General features: G+C 39.6%; 1 protein-coding gene across 6 annotated transcripts; it reads left to right on the forward strand.

The window, feature by feature from the left end:
* Nucleotides 1-1,182: 1,182 nt before the first annotated feature.
* LOC120439293 (serine/threonine-protein kinase/endoribonuclease IRE1-like) lies at nt 1,183-6,633 on the forward strand. Of its 6 annotated transcripts, none has more exons than XM_039610122.1 (7): nt 1,183-1,342; nt 1,812-4,363; nt 4,469-4,641; nt 4,721-4,941; nt 5,430-5,556; nt 5,632-5,729; nt 5,866-6,633. In XM_039610122.1, the coding sequence occupies exons 2-7, from the start codon at nt 2,428-2,430 to the stop codon at nt 6,077-6,079; spliced, it is 2,769 nt and encodes a 922-aa protein (XP_039466056.1). In that variant the 5' UTR covers nt 1,183-1,342; nt 1,812-2,427; the 3' UTR covers nt 6,080-6,633. The 6 variants fall into 6 exon arrangements, 5 of the variants coding, with proteins under 5 accessions (XP_039466056.1, XP_039466058.1, XP_039466057.1 ...); XM_039610124.1 differs by having other exon boundaries at nt 1,997-4,363; XM_039610123.1 differs by having other exon boundaries at nt 2,410-4,363.
* Nucleotides 6,634-19,785: the final 13,152 nt, after the last annotated feature.

Here is a 19,785-nt window from a genome sequence, read left to right on the forward strand (position 1 = left end):
TCAAAGAGGAGCTGTCATTCTTGAACCTGCCCAAGTGAGTAACCTCAAATCGGTCCCCAAAGGCCTCAAACCACCAAGGTTCAGTCGGTGTCAGCCTAACAGTTTCTTTCATGTCATGTCCTCCTATTGTGTGAAGTTGCACTGGGTTGGGAGTGGTTGTGTGTGTCACATTTGCGGTGAGCCAATGGCTGTAATGGGGTTGGACGAATTGGAGGCAGGTGTAACTGACTGCACTGATACGCTAGTAGTCTACTTATAGCCCACACTACAAACACTGCTGTGTTATTTTGTCTCTCTGTGCAGGTATGTAATGTGACGAAACCTCGGATGACCCGATATGTTTGGGATGGGCAGGTTGTGCGCCCATTATATAGTGAACCGTGTTATTTTGTCTCTCTGTGCAGGCCAGGGCCTATTATATGCCGCAGCCTAAAGGCAGCTGAGTTGCAGAGACCTGAGTGATCACTGGCTATCTACTTACGGGGTGGCGGGTCTCAGAGGACAACTGCTACCCCTGCTGAAGTGAACAACGTGTGGAGTGCAGCTGGCTTTGTGGCATAGCTGGCTCTGACCTTGGACTGTGTGTTTTTACTTTGTACGCAAATAGGACACTGGACTTTTTTATCTTTTAATTTTTGATCATTGTGTTAATACATTACCTTTTAGAATTTTACTGTTGACTGTCATGTTTTTGCCCACGGTCAGACCTAGAATCTTTTTGTGAGTGTGTTACATGTAGGGCCCTGTAGACAAATTGGTGAGCACCAAAGGTGGGAAGGATGAAAATTGCTATGATATTACTGTTTATTCATCTATGATGTTATCGTGTGTGTGTGTGTGTGTGTGTGTGAGAGAGAGAGAGAGAGAGAGAGAGAACAAGAGTGAAAAGTAGAATATGAGAAGCTGTGTTTGCTCCAGCACAACATGACAGTAAAGGCATAAAAAATAGCTTCTCAATGGCATGTAACAGGAACATAATGCAGTTGTTACACCTATTTCCTGACATTAAAGATCTGGCAGCCCCTCCTACATGCTATGCTCATAGTAACAAGATAATAGTCAGGTGTCTGTAATCAACAGCTGAGGTGCACGCCTCTCAACAAACCCAGCCAATGACAGAGACCTACATTAGAGTAGAGGAGAGAATGACAGCGCTAAAGAGAGAGAGTGGAGGAGCACACTGAGCTTGGGACCATGAAAGATAAGCAACAGAATGTATTCCTGTGAATGGGCGGAGCTAAAGAGAGTGTGACAGCGTGACAAACTGGGAAAAAAGCACTGTAGCCTGAGATCTTGACGGATGTAGGTCTAATTTAAAGAGCAGACACCTATTTTCAGCACTGTAAGTATGCTACAATTCCTTATAATTTTCCACGACTTCTCTCAAAAATTATAAAGAATAAATCATTTTTGTGCATGCTTTACAAAAGCACCCATGTAACAGTGGGTGTTCTGTCGAAGTTTGTATCCACTTAAGATATTTTTGCCCTTATTTCCTGTATGGCATCTTGTGATGGGATTGTGCGTTTTTTGCCAAGTAAGAGATCTGTACATAACTTCACGTCAGCCATAATAAGAGCTGGTAATTTCTCTGCATAATGAAGGGAACAGTGCTTCAATGTTTTCTTTATTACCTCCCTTAGCACAAGACAGTCTTGAAGTTCTTTAATTTGTCCATTCTCATTACTCAGCTTAAACAACTGCAAACGGAAAGGAGTATTTCCTACATTTCATTGTTAAACTTGTTCACATTCTCACTGCTCATTATCTGTAAATCACCACTAAGGACAACTATTTCTTGTTTTAAGCAGACTATGTGGATTCACAGGACCTCCACAGCCACAGCCTCAACATATTTGCTGATAATTAAAATGGACTGTTTTTATTGGTGAAGAACTTGTATGGTAAAAGTGCAGGATATAAACAAGGCCGAGCATTCTTTAACAGTGCAGGTTCATTTCTGGTCAGCTTCACTTTACTCAAATTGCCTCCACAGGAACCAGATCTCGATCCAACAGAAAACCTTTGGGATGTGTTGGAACTGCAGATTGGTATCAGATAAATCAGCTGATAAATCTGCGATATGTTGACACTGCAGATGATGAGAACTTCAGATATCTTTGTCTACACTTTTGCTAAATTTCATTTATTTCAAGTGTAACAGGGCCCTTTTTTCCTCAAGGCGCATTTGCAAACCAATATTTCCAAGTTGTTATTTTTCCATGTATAAATCTTTCAGTGTGATATCCTGTAATGTATGTGTCTCTTCTCAGTACCTCTACAAGCTACTATATAAAATGAAATGACCGTATCCTTTAAACTTCTCATTTTGTTGTCGGTGGGGTTCTGGCAGTTAAAATGGAAGCAAATTTTGTCTACCTTGGCTAATGTCAGTGCTTTCTTTCATAGGCAATCTGAAGCAAAAACATGAATATTTTCATGGCAGCAGTCCCCCTACCACCAGAAACACATCCTATAATCCAGTGCATCACTAAGAATGACCTCAAAAACCTCAAGAAATTACTGAAGGACAACAATATTAATGGAGTTTACCCCTGTAGTAAGTGTAGGGATTATATAACCCCATTGATTGCTGCTGTTATTAATAACAAAAGAGATATAAGTTCTTACCTTTTGCATCAGGGTGCAGACCCAAATGAACCTTCTCGACTCCGCTGGACACCTTTGCATTATGTCTCACATTACAAAACATCACTTTATTTTGTGGATCTGTTGCTTGAGGCAAAAGCTAATCCAGATGGATGGAGCATTCCTCCTCTGCAACAACAGATATTCACACCACTGCAAGTTGCAGCCATTAAAGACAGGGAGGATATCATGAAAAGGCTCATCTCTGCTGGTGCAATGGTGACACTGCCGCCCATTAATGTGTCCATGAATAAGCCTCAGTGGCTTATTGACAGTAAAAAAATATCTCAGATGATTAATCAACTTGCATCAAATGGAGATAGAGTGTGTTCCCAAATTAGACATTTTTTGAAAGTGGAAATTGCAGTTTTTGAAAAAACACCTGACGAAGTGTTTAAAATGTTCAACAGTCACATGTTGTCAGAGGATCCTCAGACTCATCTGACCATGATTGAAATCCTTTTTACTGTTACTGGGAGAGGGAAAGAAAAATACTGCCAGGCTTGCATTAAATGGCTAAAGGAAACTGGAAATGTAAATACTTACATTGCAGGTGCAGCCAGTCGCTTTCCAAACATCCCTAAGACACAAGTAGGGAGGGCAGTTGAATGTTTGAATGCAGTTTTCTGCACAATGGAAGACATAACAAATGAGCATGCAGTAGCTATAATTCCACAACTACTGAAACTGCTTTGCTTAAAAGAGAGACCTGACATCTGTGCAGCAGTGCTACAAACACTGTATGTGATAACACAGAAAACAAAAGGCACAAAGGACTGGCACGTCAGCTTTTTAGAGAACTTATGCAGAACAGTTGCCCCTTTTGTAAATGAGCAACACTCCACTGAGATCAGGGTCTACACATACGGTATATTTGGAAACCTGCTGTCAGTTGAACAGACAGCTAATATTTTTAAATCAGTGATAACTTCAGTGCCCGAGGACATACTGACATCTGTAGAAATGGAAATGAATGAAAAGATGAAAGAGGTGCTGAAAAGTCTAAACAATTATTTAAGGATTCAAAACTGTGAGGGAAACATAGCCTCACCTTTAGTCAGGAAGAAGAAAACAAAGAAGAAAAATATGGAAAAGAAGGAAAAACAAGAAGACCCACATGCTGAAGTTTCCACTGCAGCAACTGAACTAACATCAAAAGTTCCTGTTGTAGAATCAACTTCAGATGTGAAGCCTTTTGACTACAGCAACAATAAAAATGCAGAAAAACATAAATGGCTTCAAATCAGCAACAGGTGGAAGGAGAAACTGGAGAAACTTGTTGGCACAGATGACAGTAAAATATCCAGAATCAGAAGCATTATTTATGTGAATGATGCAGAATTCAGAATAGCAAAGGGAAGCGATGGTACTGAAGTCTTCTTGGGGCTGAGAGAGGACGGCACAGAAGTTGCCATTAAGAGAATGTCTAAAAGCAACTATGACGTGCTGAAGAACGAAGAAGGAATCCTACGACTCCCAGAACTCGATCATCCTTATATCGTACGATATGTTGATGCTGCAGAGGACGAGAACTTTGGATATCTTTGTCTGCAACTTTGTGAATACACCTTGGAAGAATATATCAGCAACAATGACCCTGACCCACAGATGTTAAAGAAACTTGTGAAACAAATTCTTGAAAGTTTAAAGGTGCTTCACTGTGGAAATCCTAAAATTCTCCACCGAGATCTCAAACCCCAGAACGTTCTGATTGGTGAGACATGTTTGAAATTCAGGGGAAAACGAAACAAAACAGATGTCAGGTAAATATAAATTAATGATTTAGTTTCATCAGTTTTGTATCTTATGCCTCCTGCAGATGTTACTGGGAGGGCGAGATTAGCTGATTTTGGCATAAGCAGACGCTTACTCAAAGGCCAAACAACTTTACGTACATGCAGTGCAGGAACCAGATGCTGGATGGCCCGAGAGACTTTAGCAGAAGAAGCAGAAGAATCTGTGATATCATACAAGTCAAGCACTGACATCCAGGTAATACAACTCCATAAAAAATTTGATTAACTGAAAGATGCCTTGGTAAAAATACCTAAACTGATGTGTTACTGTTAAGGTGGCAGGCATGCTGATCTATTATATCCTCTCTGGAGGCCACCATCCATTTGGCAAATCCTTTAAATGTGAGTCTAACATTTATGATGGGAAGTACAGTTTGGATCATGTTCAAGATGAGGTGGCAAAGGATCTGATCGAGTGGATGATCAACAAAGAGCCAAAGGACAGACCCAAAATAGAAGAATGCTTAAACCATCCCTTCTTCTGGACTTCTGAAAAGTAAGGAAGTCATGCTGAGTGATAAATCATTTTTCCTGATTACTGGAACATGATGTACGATTCCTGGTTTGACACTGTAAAACAGGAATAAAGATGTCCATGTTAGGTGAGTAAGGAACTCATGCTGTAACAGAGTCTGTGATTACTAGTTTCACTTTAGTAAAGCAAGAATAGATTTGCTAATGATAGCCTAAACTGTAAAGTATTTTCAATCATTTTCCCACACATGGGGGAAAAGTTTTCAGTCTATTGCTGGGCTTAATCCATATGTTGGGAAAATGAGGTCAAACTGTCTTGTACTCAGACAGGCATGTTAACATTGGCAGCAAATACTAAACTATTCTCCTACACTTCTACTCTTTTGTACTGCTCCCGTTGTGATTCTACTTTGTGTGTGTGTGTGTGTGTGTGTGTGTGTGTGTGTGTGTGTGTGTGTGTGTGTGTGTGTGTGTGTGTGTGTGTGTGTGTGTGTGTTTACTTATTTCCAGGCAGTTTGAATATTTGAGGGAAACTGGCAACAGGGAGGAGGTGGCAAACTGTCGAAAGGCTGATGAAAAGCTCATTGGTTCACTAGAAGCATGTGCTAATGGATCCTTCAAACTGTGGAAAAATAAGGTGACTTAAAGATGAGAGTGCAAGCTTATGTATTCTTAAAGTCCAGTTCATGACCACCATGTTTTGTTGTTGCAGTTTCCCCAAGAGCTGGTTCTAAAGATGGATGGCAGAAAGCCGTACCCTGAAACCACACTGGGATTACTGCGCTTTATACGCAATCTCCATGAGCATAAGTAAGTTAAACTAAATGAAAAATTATTAATTCATGAACAAACATATATACAAACACACACACACATGATATTATGACAAAGTTGGAAGTTTACTTTTCTTGTTACCTCTCGTTAATAAAAGTTTCCTTCTTCACAGTCGCAAAGAAGCTCCTGAAACTGACGTATTAGTGTTATTTCCTGATCTCTTTGGGTGTGTTTACAAGTTTACCAAGATACACGGCTGGAATTTAGAGACACCCTTGAAGGAAATGCTTCAAAGAGAAGAAACAAAGGACATTAATACCGCCTTTGCAATGATGTCTACAAGTACAGACAACCCTCTGAGTGTCGCAGTAAAGGAGTCTCAATAGTGACTTTAAACAAAGTTGAATTCAATCAGGACGAAGGATGTCATTAAGGACTGTACAGTAGTTTTTTGTATGGTTTTATATTTAGTAGTGAATCTAAAATGTGCTATTATGGTGGCTGCATTTGCAAATGTTAGTAAAAAAAAATTTGAACCTCAAAAAAAAAAAAAAAATGGGAACACTGACAGTACTTAAGGATAAATTCTTCCACTTAAGTTTTTTTAATTACATACAGACAAACATTTTTTTCAGTGTTATTCCGGATGGGATTAACTTACTTTTTCCTTTTTTAAATTTATTTTAGTTTTGTTGTGTGAATAAAATAGCTTAAGCATGCATTTTGATTTTTGAAAATTTATACATAACATGCCAGCTGTATACTAGTATTATGTACCATGCCGACTTTCCTAAACATGTATTTTGAATTAAAGTCAATGTCATTGCAAATTTACTAAAAATATTAGAATTTGTATGTTTTATTAAAGATTTTCTTCTCATTTTCATATTGTAAAAAACTGCAAATTTGATGTTTAGTGGCTAAATAAATTTCTTTAAAAAAGTTGAAAGATGTGCTTAATCTGTAATGGTGTCTATGTTATGTCAATACACTACATTTACATTAGAATCAAAAGACAGAGAATCAGAGAACAGTGTATACTTTACTATGTTATTAACACTGAATGTGCAGTGGCCCTTGTTTGTTTATTTTCTCAGGCATATCCTCCACTTTTTACAGTGAAAATGCCCGGTTTGAAAGTTCACAACAAGATTTCCACAACAGTTTGCCCTTCAACAAGCGCCTGGCTTTATAAGATAGGATGAGAGCTGATATCTCACGTTTGCAAGGGGTAGCTGATCAGTATAAAGTTGGTTAAAGGGGGGGCAGGGCTAAACATCTTAATCAGTCTGGACTAAATTTATTATGTAAACTGCCTAGGCTACTTGGAGTAGCAACAGCTTCTGGAAATGACTTTTATAACACTGAGTTGCTTAAAAATTATGCACATCACATGTCCTCCCCTGAAAATGACGACTACAGACCCTTATATTACCACAGTCATCACCGTTTACAAACTGTACAGGGTCTATAGAGATAAAGTAAATAGTGCATTTTCCCCATATAATTTATATTATTTAAGCGTTTTACTCATTTTTCTCCAAAAAGTGCTAAAACGGACATTTTTAGTGACAGACACTCTGCTTTTAATATAAAAAAAACCATTTCTGTTTTGTTATTGTCAACTTTACTGGTGCCTCAGTACTTATCTCCAAAATCTTCATATATAAATAGAATCGTATATGTACACACACACACACACACACACCGGATACGCTGCAAGATAAAGAAAGTGATGAGGAGAGCAGGGCTGGCGTGTTGTGACATTTTTGTAAAATATTACAAATAATGTAGTCTTCCAAGAGGCGTGAGACTGACTGGCAGGGGCTAGTCTGCGAGACATGCACCGGTTTTATAGATGTTTCCCGGTATCCATATGGAAACGAGCCTTGGTCTCTTAGCTTTCATACACCTGGACGTTCATTAAAAGACGCACGAGCTCAACGTTTTTTGACACCGGTGGGCTCTTCATTGATGGCGTCTGCTAGCTATTCCGTTAAGCTGATAGCATACGACTGTGCTGGTGCAAATACACCAACCCACCCCTATATGATGATGCTACTGTGTACAGATAGGGTAGACCCACCTGTGGGCTCGCATTTTACATGTTAAGAGTATTACCGAGTAATCTATGTGTATATATGAATGTGGGCATGTGTCAAGGTTCGGGTGTGTGGCAGGCAGGATGTAGATCCAAACGCAGGGCTCAAACTCAAAAGATGAACTCAAAGAGGCTGCTTTATTGCTGTTGCAGAAACTCAATAAAAATAAACTTGCAAAAAACAAACCTAAACTAGAAGCTGGAAACTACTAAATAAACCCTGGGAAACCTGGAAACGAGAGGCTAGGGACGAAGATAACAGGGAGCACGGAGGAAACACACACACACACACACACACACACACACACACACACACACACACACACACAGCATCATCAAACTTATCAAACATGACGAGACCAAGGGGATGCAAAACTTGACACACTGATGTAGGACATAGGACTGACAAGGGAGGCACAGAGACAAAGCCTAAAGGCTGCGGGGGGGGGGATCGCAGTAGTGCTAAGAAATAACTAAAGAAGAAAAATACAAAAGACAAAACTATGAAAATACTCACACAATCCCAGAACATTGAATAAACAAAACTTAAACACTGAGGCATCCAACTCCGGACCATGACAGCACGTGTGTATTTTGGCGCTAACACGGCAATTTAAGCATATGCTGAAAATATCAAGTAACCTGATATTTTTTAACATTTGAAAGACCACAGAGAAAAAATAATTACCATTTCACGCAGTAATGAATATAATATGTTTTACATTTGTTTGTTTTTTGTTTTGTTTTTCACTGTAACTGAAAGACAAGACAAGCACTGAACATCACAAAACTACTACAGCACACCGTGCGATAGGAGCTGCTAGCGGGTGTTAAGTGATGACGTATGAACCCTGCTTTCGGGTCCAAGCTACTCTGCATTTATTAAGGCTGCTGTATGTTTTAATGCTTTGTATATTGTTCTATTTAATCTGAACAAGCCCCTAAAAAAGTCAGTGATCACTGTCGGCCTCTCTCGGTTTTTATTACCACTGTTCATTTTAAAGCTCAGTTTTTGAAACCTTACGATGTAACTGCAGCCCAGCCCATGAAGCAGTATGTTAATTACTAACCTCATATTGTGGATGGATTATCTTAGTCGTTCTCCTGACTGAAGTTTGGTCCATTTGCAGGATCCTGCCATTTGATTGCATTTGTCCCTAACCATCGGGAACCCTCACTTAACGTGAGGGTTAAGACTCCAAAATATGATGAAGCATATCTTGCTTTTGGCTTCAACTGCACAACGGTGGTGCCAAGGTAGGTATCCCCGGCAGAATCAGTTTCCCCACGTGCTGCGCTGTCCAAATCATGGACAAACAGTATCCCGCATTCTTGATTTTTAGTTCGCAAACACTTCTTATAATGACTAACTACTCCTGAAATTTTGGAGATTTTAGCTCTTTATACCGTAAAGTTATAGTGGGATACAAATGATATCAGGTTGATCCTGTCACGGTTTGTTCCCCCTGTCGAAATCCCACAATTGTTTATGTTTTTAAACCCATTTTGCACAGAGAGGCTTTTTTTGGGGGGGGGGGGGTTAAAGACTTTACGTTTTCATTAAGAATAAATAAATTAATCCCATCCACACGTGCAGTTTTGAAAAAATATCTCCGTCCACATGTAAATGCAAGAAAACGAAGTCAAACACTGTCAAGAACATGCCAAAATGTAACCATGTAGAGATGTTGGCCAATCAGAAGTCTAGATGCCTGGGAGGCAAAGAGAAAACAAGGTTTTTTATAGTCACAAAACCTTAAGTACTTCTGAGAAGTGTTTGTGTTTTTCTGGAAAGGCAGCTAATTTTGTGTTGCTTTTCAAGTGCCATTATCATTTCAAATGTTAATAACTTAAGACAGTATTTTGGATTTTTTCTCACTGGCTCCCTTGGCCAGAGTTAATTCAATAAAGAAAGAAACTTAAAATATTACATTAGTCTGAGTGATTCATAATCATTGTCACAGTATGCAGAAGCAGACTGTATGAATTGTGAATAGTAGACCTAAATGCGGACACAAAAGAACGTGGAACAAAACTTGATATTAACAAAAGGTGAGCCTTTTAATAAGGCTGAAAATAAAAAATAAAGATGCAAACAAATGGCAAGGTTTCCAGCCAAAGAGGTATTCTGCAATCAGTGTAAAGAGAAAGGTCACTATGCAAGAGTGTGCAGGTCTGGGGCAGTGGGAGAAATACGGGCAGCAGGTGGTGACAGTGAAGAGAGAAAAGTAGCATTTTTGAGAACAGTGGCATCAGATAGAACTCAGGATGCGGGGATGACTAAAATAAAAGTTAACAATATAGACTGTTGGTTTAAAATTGACACAGGAGCGGATGTCACGGTCTTGCCTGAAAAAGAGTACAACACCATAGCACGAAAACCACAGCTGCAGCCCACAGATCTGAAACTGTATGGTGCAGGAATGTCTTCACTAGCAGTTAGAGGGAAATTTACAGCTAACCTGAGCACTCCGAGCAAAACTACTGTACAACCTGTGTTTGTAGTAGCAGACCTGACACTTGGGTTACTTAGCCGCCCAGCAAGTGTAGCACTTGGGTTAGTGGCCAGAGTAGAAGCAGTGTCGCTCATTTCAGTAGAGGCAGTAAAGCAGCAGTTTCCAAAGCTATTCAGCGGTTTAGGCCGAATGGAGGGAGAATACAAAATTGAGCTTAAAGCAGACGCTGTTTTGGCATATCCTCAGCTCCTGAGCATTTTCAGAAATGAATGTCTCAGCTTTTGGAGGGGCTGGATGGAGTTGTCTGCCAAATGGATGACATTTTGGTTTACGTTGACACACAGGCCCAGCACGACAAGAGACTAGTCGCAGTCCTGGAGCGGCTCACAAAAGCAGGTGTGACATTGAAAAGTGAGAAATGTGAGTTTGCAAAAACCTCAATCAAGTTCCTCGGACAGATCATTGACAGCACAGGAGTCAAAGCAGACCCAGAAAAAGTGAAAGTGGTCAGCAACATGGAGGCACCAACCGATGTAAGTGGAGTGAGACTATTCCTGGGAATGGTTAATCATCTAGGCAAGTACCTTCCCCACCTAGCAGGGAAAACACAGCCACTGAGAGAACTACTCAGTGCCAAAAACGTGGTGTTGGAGTGAGGCTCTACAAAAAGCGTTTGACAGCATTGAGTCAGAACTGAGTAAACCACCAAACACTGAGTTTCATGTTGAGACAGATCACAAGCCTTTTAGGCTCCACGAACTTAGATGAACTGCCGCCACAAGTGCAAAGACTGAGAATCAGATTAATGAGGTACTCTTTCACTATCTCACATATCCCAGGCAAACACATAGCAACTGCAGACGTGCTGTCCAGAGTGCCAGAAAGAACGATATTTGTGTTTGTGATGAGACATTAAGAGATGACATAAACTTGTATGCACATCATATGATTTCAGGCGTTCCTGCAACAGAAGAGAGACTACAACAAATAAGAGAGCAGCAGGACAAAGATGAAACACTAAAACAAATCAAACTCTACTGCAAAAATGGCTGGCCAGACAAACACAACATACCAGGTCCATGTTTCCCATACCACCAGCATGCAGGGGACCTGACAGTTAAAAATGAACTTCTCCTAAAAGGTATGCACATAGTTATTACAAAGACATTAGAAAAAGATGTTTTGACACGACTGCACACAGGTCACCAGGCGATTGCAAAGTCCAGGGAATGAGCCAAGCAGTCGGTACGGTGGCCAGGACTGAGCTCTCAAGTACAACAGCTGGTAGCAGAATGTGAGACATGTGCAAAGGTGAGACAGCAACCCAGAGAAACACTCATGCAAACCGAGTTTCCTACACGGCCGTTGGAGTTAGTTGATGCTGATTTTTTTGACTGGAGTAACAGCCAGTATTTGGTTGTAGTGGACTATTTCTCAAGATACATAGAAATAACTAAGCAGTCCGCTACCACATCAGCAGCAGTGATTGCACACTTGAAATCCATATTCGCACGCCACGGCATACCAACGGAGTTCAGATCAGATAACGGCAACAGTAAAGAGCCTTCTACAGAAAGAAGGAGACCCATATCTCACTCTCATGGCATATCGCACCACACCACTTGCCAATGGACATAGGCATGCAGAGCTTCTGATGGGGAGGAAACTTCATACCACAGTCCCCATACTTCCATCCTGCCTCAACCCAAGCTGGATAAACATCAATACACTGAGAGAGAGAGAGAAAAGAAGGAGAGAGAGAAACAGTGGAATTGGTTCAACAACAGACACAGAGCACAAGACCTTGCTGGACTACACCCGGGAGATCAAGTTTGGATCACAGACATGAAAGAAAATGGGACTATATCAGGCAGAGCAGATACACCAAGGTCTTATGTCGAAACAGGAGCCATCTCATCACACTTCAAGGGACCAAGACTGAACCGACTGAACACCAAAACCCTGTCCTGCCAGAGAACATCAACCCTGTTCCAAACCAGGCTCAGCAGTCTCCTGTACCACCACGTAACCAAACTACTGAAAAAAGACAGAAACCTATTGAGGTACCTTAAGGGTACTCTCGAGCATCTGAGTGACCAGCCAGGGGCAGAATAATCCCCTCAAACAGTTGTCTACCCCACCTTCATAGTTAGAATGATTTCACACAGTTAAATAAAATAATAGTTATAAATAAAGGCAATGAATGCTTTATTACAGATTTGATTTAGACGTAACAGCCTTGAAATATCCAGCAATTAGTTAAGCTGCAATGGTTTCGGTATTGACATAAAAGTGAATTCATAGTTATCACATTATTGTTTATAATGTACTCAGAAGGGCGGATGTTATGGTAGTGACTGATTCAATGGTTCATGCAGCACCCTCTGCTGGTGGCGCCTTGTGTGTGTTGTTGCAGCTTGGCAATAAACGGACCAAAACATCCACGCTGGCAGGAGTTTTAAAAAATCTCAGTTTTCAGTGATTCAAAACAGTTTACGTATGAATGAAACACCCAAACGTATAGAAAAAGCTGCATTTTCAAAAATACCTGTGTAGGTGTGGATGTAGAGTAAAAGAGGTGGTAGTTTATTTTATTGCTAGCTGTAATTTACAAAAGGTTTGATGTGTGAAATAAACTGCACTGGAGTTTGAAAAGAATAAATAGGTCTGTGTGTGGTTGGAGGATATGTTTGTGCTGGGGAGGGGCATGAAGATTTTCTTGTAAAACAAAGTTTAAGTTTAAGACATCGAATGGCAGGTAGAACTTCACCAACAGATATCAGCCCATCGCAGCAGCTTGTCTGAGCTTCCTTTATTGATATTATCAGAGAGTTGCCCCGAAAAGTTCTGAGCAGAACTCTCATCATAGTCTGACTGGTATAAATCTTTATAAAATTTGGAGCAATAAATATAAACCTTTTGGGGGACATCAGTTATGATATAAGTCTTCAAACGGAGCTGAAGTTAGAATGAGATTTCTCTAGTTTAAAAAAAAAATCAAATGTTATTTGCCACCTTCTCCTTGACCTCACAAAGGCTCCTTCTGCTTTCAATTTGTAAAGTTATTTAGTTTATTATGTTGCAAAACCAAATCAATCTTATCATCTTCGGATAGGTTTTCCGGTGAGATCTGAGTGAGAGCAGTTATCCCTGTAATTACATTCAGTTTTCCTTTGTTTTGCTGTTGATGGGCCATACTCCAGCTCCAAATCTGAAAAGCTCCTAGTTTTGACAGTAAAGATGACAGGCTTTATCTCAGAAATGTTTAATTATGAGATGATGAGATGAGATAGCCTTCATTTGTCAGTTGCAGTTGCCCACAACCTGGCCGACCATACATACAATACACAAACATCACATTGGGGAGACAGGTCAGGCTAGGTAGCAAAGGAAAAAAACATTGAAATGTGTAACACAAAAGGATAATCCAGGAATGCACAGATATCAACACATCATAACACAATAAAACGCAGACAAGCAACATGGGAGAGTATTCCAGTGTGTACAGCTGGATCTGGGACCGCTGCAATCTTCGATTGCGCCTCCAGCTGATCCGCTGTCCACATCGGAAGGGAGGTAAGCATGGGAGGAGGCCTTGGATTCGGTGGAGGTAGGGTGATAGAGAGGGTGTATCAGTATCAGTGTACATGTTTTGTGCGTGTGTGTGTGTGTGTGTGTTTGTGTGTGTGTGTATCCCGTGTTCAGCTGAGAGAAAGTGTCACCACGCCCAGTTAAGCGAAGGACAACAGTCTCCAGTGGACCCAGGTGGCCTTGAAGGAGGGACAAAGAGTTCTGACAACAATCCTGTTATCATGGAGAATTTTTGTTGTTCCAGTCAGCTTTGACGTTGGCAGGCCTTCAGCTGGTGCCAGTGGGATAGCCGCATGAGTGAAGATGGTGAATGTTTGGGTTTAGTGCGAACAACTGCATCCAATTTTTACAGTTGGTCTAATGTCCATGACTGGTCACCAATTCTCTCAATTCCCGTTCTTCTTCTCCAAGATGTTGTCCATATTGCAGAGCCATGAGCTTCTCCAAGATCTTATCCATATTGCGTTCAAAACACAGTCTGAGTACTCACAGCCCTGCCCATCGTCTATCATGTCAGCCAGCCTTGTGGGATTTTGAACAGCTGTAGCTGCTTCTTGTTCTTCGATAAGCCACGTCCGAGCCAGCTCCAATCAGCCCGAACTCTGTTATCGTGGTTCCAAATTGGTAGATGTCGTTCAATGTCCTCCATGGAGAGTGTCGCCAGACACACAACGCAACCAACCATCGAGTATCCGGCAGCAAACGTCTCCACAGGACAATCCAGCTCTCACCTAAGCCCAGGAAGGTGTCAGTTTCGTTACGGGACCAATTGATCAAATCCATAATTCTTTAGGTTTTAGAGAACAAGTCTGAGAAACTCTTTGAGGGTTAGAGTTAGACGAGACTAGACAAAGACATAGAAGCAGCAGCAGGGAAGATAAGGGAGGGAGAGGGTGAAAGATGCGTCCACCTCCTCCGAGAGCCAAAGAGAAAAAAATAAAATAAAATAAAAAAAATTAATAACAAAATATCTTCAATCACTCTCTCATGTTTTAGAAGGGAATTATTAAGTTTACAATAGCAGCTCCTAAGCGCTTGGGCAGCATTAGGACTTAAAGAAATTGATACCGCTTTGTGGTCTGTAAGTGGAGTTGGCATTATATTGACTCTTTGTCATGTCAACTCAAAGCACAGCTATATTGGCTGGAGAACTTGAACGTGAACAATAGGAAACTAAAACTAGAAAACTCAAAGCACATAGCACTAACTAGAGAAACTGGGAACAGAGAACTAGAATGCTACCAGAAAGACAGAGGGAAACACACAGCACAGTGAGGGTGCAACACAACACATAGCAAGGAAAACACGGGGCTTAAATACACACTGGAGTAATCAGGGAACGGGAGACAGGAGGGAAACACAGCTGGGATTAATTAGGCAGAACGACACAAGGAAAGCAAAACTAGACACACTGGCATAGCACGCAAGACTATCAAAGTAAAAAAGGACATGGGGAGAAGGGTAACTAGACAGGAGAGGTGGGACCAGGACAGGCACAGAGAAAACATGGGGACAGAGACCGAACACAGGCTAAGAAATACAAAGGAAGGAAGAGATAAGATCACTAGGCAACAATGAAAGATAACCAAAACCAGGAATAACAATTATCAAATACTATTAAACTAAGAACTGAATCACAAATAATGAGTCAGAGACCCAGTACTGTGAAACTATATTATTCTTATTTAAACAATCAGGGACTAACCCAAAATCAATACAGGATTTTGAAGAGCTGGATTTCTTCAACTTGAGCTTTAAAAGAAAAAAACATTGCATACTTTTGTTCAGTGCTTAGCAAACTTTTTTTTTAAATAATTGGTAGAATATTGCATTTCTTCTGTTAAAGCTCAGCATGGTTCACAGTAACAGATGTAGCACTACTCTGTGTTTGTAGGTGTAATGAGAAGGGAATTATGTAATTACTTGACACAGACTGACAATATGGGGTCATTATTGCAACTGGGTGCTGAAGGCATGGGTATCCTCCGTCTCCCAAGAGGAAGAAGTCTGCTGGTGGATACAGGGCCTGTTTGTACATTGGTGATCTTCGCAGTACAAGTGCATCATGCACAGATCCTGAATTACCAATGTACACATCTAGGAATGTACCTCTGGCATCACAGATGCCCTGCAGCACAATAGAGGGGAACAGTTTCCTATTGATGTAGGACCTTTATGTGGTTTCCCAGGTGGAAGAATCCAGATGTGGCAACCATCAATTGCACCAGCTGTGAAACAGAATGCCAGCGAGGCACGCAAAGCCTGTCCCAACCTCCTCCATCTCTTCTGTCTTAGGGAAATGAATCACTTGGTGCAGAATGCTCATCATTTCCTCAATGACACTGGACAATCCTGCACACTGTTGCTACTGCCATGGCAAAGATGTCTGCCGTCACTCTATATGAGGCTCCGCAGGCCAGCCAGTAAATGGTTACAAGCACCTCAGTTTCATCGTTCCAACTGTGTGGTTTTTGCCGGGGGAGCATTTACACAAGCATGTTGATGCTGGTTCTTGAAAGTCTGAAGGCTGGTTTGAGGTCAGCTCCAGCAAAGAACATTGAAATGATGGGGGCAATTATTTATTTGTGTGTATATTTTTGCTGGGCTTTTTTTTTCTGTTTAAAAAAAGAAAAAAGACACACTTAAAGTATTCAAACATATATGAATTTGTTTTTTTATACATTTATTGAACAGTTACTGAATTATTAATTGTTATTTTTTAGTATACTTCATGACACGTTTACTTAAATTTGTGATTAAAAGACAATATGAACTTTGATGGCTTTCTTAAGTGTGTATTTCTGACCATTTGCATGACATACAAATGTCCTGTTTGTTTTATTAAGTTACTTGGCAATACATTTGTCTTTAGAGAGTAAAGCTTGTGTTTCAGTAATGCACAGTGGTACTTTTGCTAAACCGTACAGGCTTTATATAGTATTGATCTACCACCGTATGACATTATACGCAGCAAATGCGACCTTTTCTCTAGTTTGTGGAGTACATACATAGAAACATCAGGCCATAAATTTTAAAAAAAATGTACCGAGTCAAGAAGGCACGCTGTCAAAGCCTGTCTCCTCTCCCTCTTCTTCCTCCTGGCTCTTCTCTCCCAGCTCCATCTTCTTAGTTGTGCTGCTTCTTCCTCAGCCTAAAGGCAAAGAATGCCGGCGACAACCACCTGATCCATTTTTCTTTTCTTTCCTTATCTTTTTACTCAGCAGATGAACCATAGCTACCACAAACTATTCCCACGATTGTTTCCCACCAGTGGCCTTTATATAGGCGCACATCTTGCTATAGTACAGATAAAGTAATTGATGAAATATTTTTCATGCATTATTTTTCAAGAAAAACACACAGTAACGTTCATATATAATTTTATTGTATTATTTATTGATATTTGAGCGGGCTGAGCCAGCCATGTTAGGCTGACCTGTGACATCATCAAGTGCACTGGTGTTCCAATTGTACACAAATCGCTCTACGTTCCCATGTGAACTTACGAAGTTGCAAAGAAGTGAGAATATGAGTACGGACTTGTGTACTTAAGAACAGAGAAACGGCCAATGTCTAAAGCAACTACGAAGTGCTGAAGAACAAAGAAGAAATCCTACGACACCCTGAAATTAATCATCCTTATATCGTACAATATGTTGATTTTCAGGAAGATGAGATATCTTTGTCTGCAACTTTGTGAATACACTCTGGAAGAATATATCAATAATAATGACCATGACCCACTTATGTTAAAGAAACTTGTCAAACAGATTCTTGAAAGTCTAAAGGTGCTTCATTGTCAAAATCCTTTGAATGGGAGTCCAAAATTTAATATGTACTGTTTGGATCATGTTCAAGATGTGGTGGCAAAGGATCTCATCAAGTGGATGATCAGCAAAGAGCCAAAGGACAGACCCAAAGCAGAAGAATGCTTAAACCATCCCTTCTTCTGGAATTTGAAAGAGTAAAGAAGTCATGCTGATTGATGATGAATTGGTTTTCTCACTACTAGAACAACATTTATGATTCCTGGTTTTACTTCAGCTCACTGTAAAGCAGGAATAGAGATGTTCACACTTGAAAATATAAACTACACTTTAATTGTAATTTTAATTGTTTTTATTTCATTTAAATTATTTATCGTATTATTATATATAAAAGGTAACATATTTAATGACAGACAAATTTGTATCCGTGCCCATTAGACCTGCTCCAGTATTTGTTTCGTAATTCATTCTAACATCTAACATGTTAATTTCATTCTCAAACTTATGCATTATGCATGGTATTTATCTCATTTTAAGGGGGTTATTACTTTGTTTAACATTTTATTTTATATAGTGATCTTTTTTTTCTCTCTGTTTCTCTCAGATCTAGTGTCAGTGTTTTTATGTTACCTCCATTGAAATTATTTCTTCTTTTCCACCCGTTGATTCAGCTCAGGATAGTCATTCCACCTCTTGACTTTATGACCTGTTGAATATCAACTCCTTCATAGTTTTCTTAAATTAGAAACATTTCTCAGTCACCTTGCAATCATGGGTTCTCAGTCATCTCAGGCACTTCCGTTACACAAGTACTACTTCTATTCTCCTGAAAGTATAGCTAGCATTCATAAAAGTGAAAAAAAAAAAGAGTACTGTGATTTAATCTATTTGGATTTATCATTTTTAGTTAAGTATTTCTATTCCTTCAACATCTTACAATGCTGTGATGGCAGCCATTCCCCAACTCTTGCCTTATCAGCACTGGGGTCTGTTGTTTGATGGTTCCACAGTGCCTCCCTCTGGCTGTGATGAAGTACCACACCCCTCTGCTCTTTCTATTACTGATAGAGTCTAACAAGCAGTCAGAGGGGAAACAAAAGACACAAGCAATTCATAGCATTAGACATGTTATTGAAAGCATTAAGGGACTCTTTGTACTGTTTGAATAGTTGTTTGAAAAGTTTTGCTTTTGTTTATAGTAATCATTTTCCAAAGGCTGGTAGGATGAGATATATTATTTTCAGGGAGTTTGTAGTAGTACACAGCAAAATCTCCAGTGTTAAATTAACACTACAGAGTGTCTATATGTGTCCACACTGTTGAGTGTTAAATGAACACTTTTGACAGTGTTGTATTTTTAAAAGTAACCTAGTCAGTTTTCAAGATTTACAATGAATAAAACTGAGCAGTGCTGATTTTCTGAACACTGGAAAATAACTCAAAATGTTAGAAATATTCCAGTGTTAGAAAATCAGCACTGCTCTGTGTTAGTCATTGTACATCTTGAAAACTGACTAGGTTACTTTTAAAAGTACAACACTGTCAAAAGTGTTCATTTAACACTCAACAGTGTGGACACATATAGACACTCTGTAGTGTTAATTTAACACTGGAGATTTTGCTGTGTAGGGACTTTATTTTTAATAAATATTAATAACAGCACCTTTTTTTTTCTTTTTCTTTTTCTTTTTTACAATTTTAACCATGATTAATCGTATTACAGCACTGTTTCACCGTATTATTAGGCAATTCATTGTTTTCACATATGTAAATCACTTTTATTTAACATAAAAAGTATAAAAAGGTACATAAGATTTAATGTAAATTTAAATCTACAAACTTTATCTTAATTTATTGTCTCATACAAATACTGAAATTTTCTGTATTTTAGTCACAGACCATTTCTCTTTTTTTCTTTACAAGACTCTTTTTTTTTCTGCTTCCCCAGCTGCTGGACTGTTATATGTGTTTGTTTGTTTGCTGATATAAAGGAGTCTGTTTTGTCTTTAAAATTTCTGTTCTGTTCTGATTCATTTACATATCGAAAAGGAGTGGGAAGAAGTACACACTTATTTAATTTATTCAATTTTTCTGTGTCATTGCACAATGTGATGTGATCCTGGTAGGTCTAGTAATTCTGGGGAGCAGGTTCATACAGTACATTGTGTTGATAAATT

The sequence above is a fragment of the Oreochromis aureus genome, linkage group 3 (assembly GCF_013358895.1).
Source record: "Oreochromis aureus strain Israel breed Guangdong linkage group 3, ZZ_aureus, whole genome shotgun sequence".
NCBI classification, from domain to species: domain Eukaryota; kingdom Metazoa; phylum Chordata; class Actinopteri; order Cichliformes; family Cichlidae; genus Oreochromis; species Oreochromis aureus.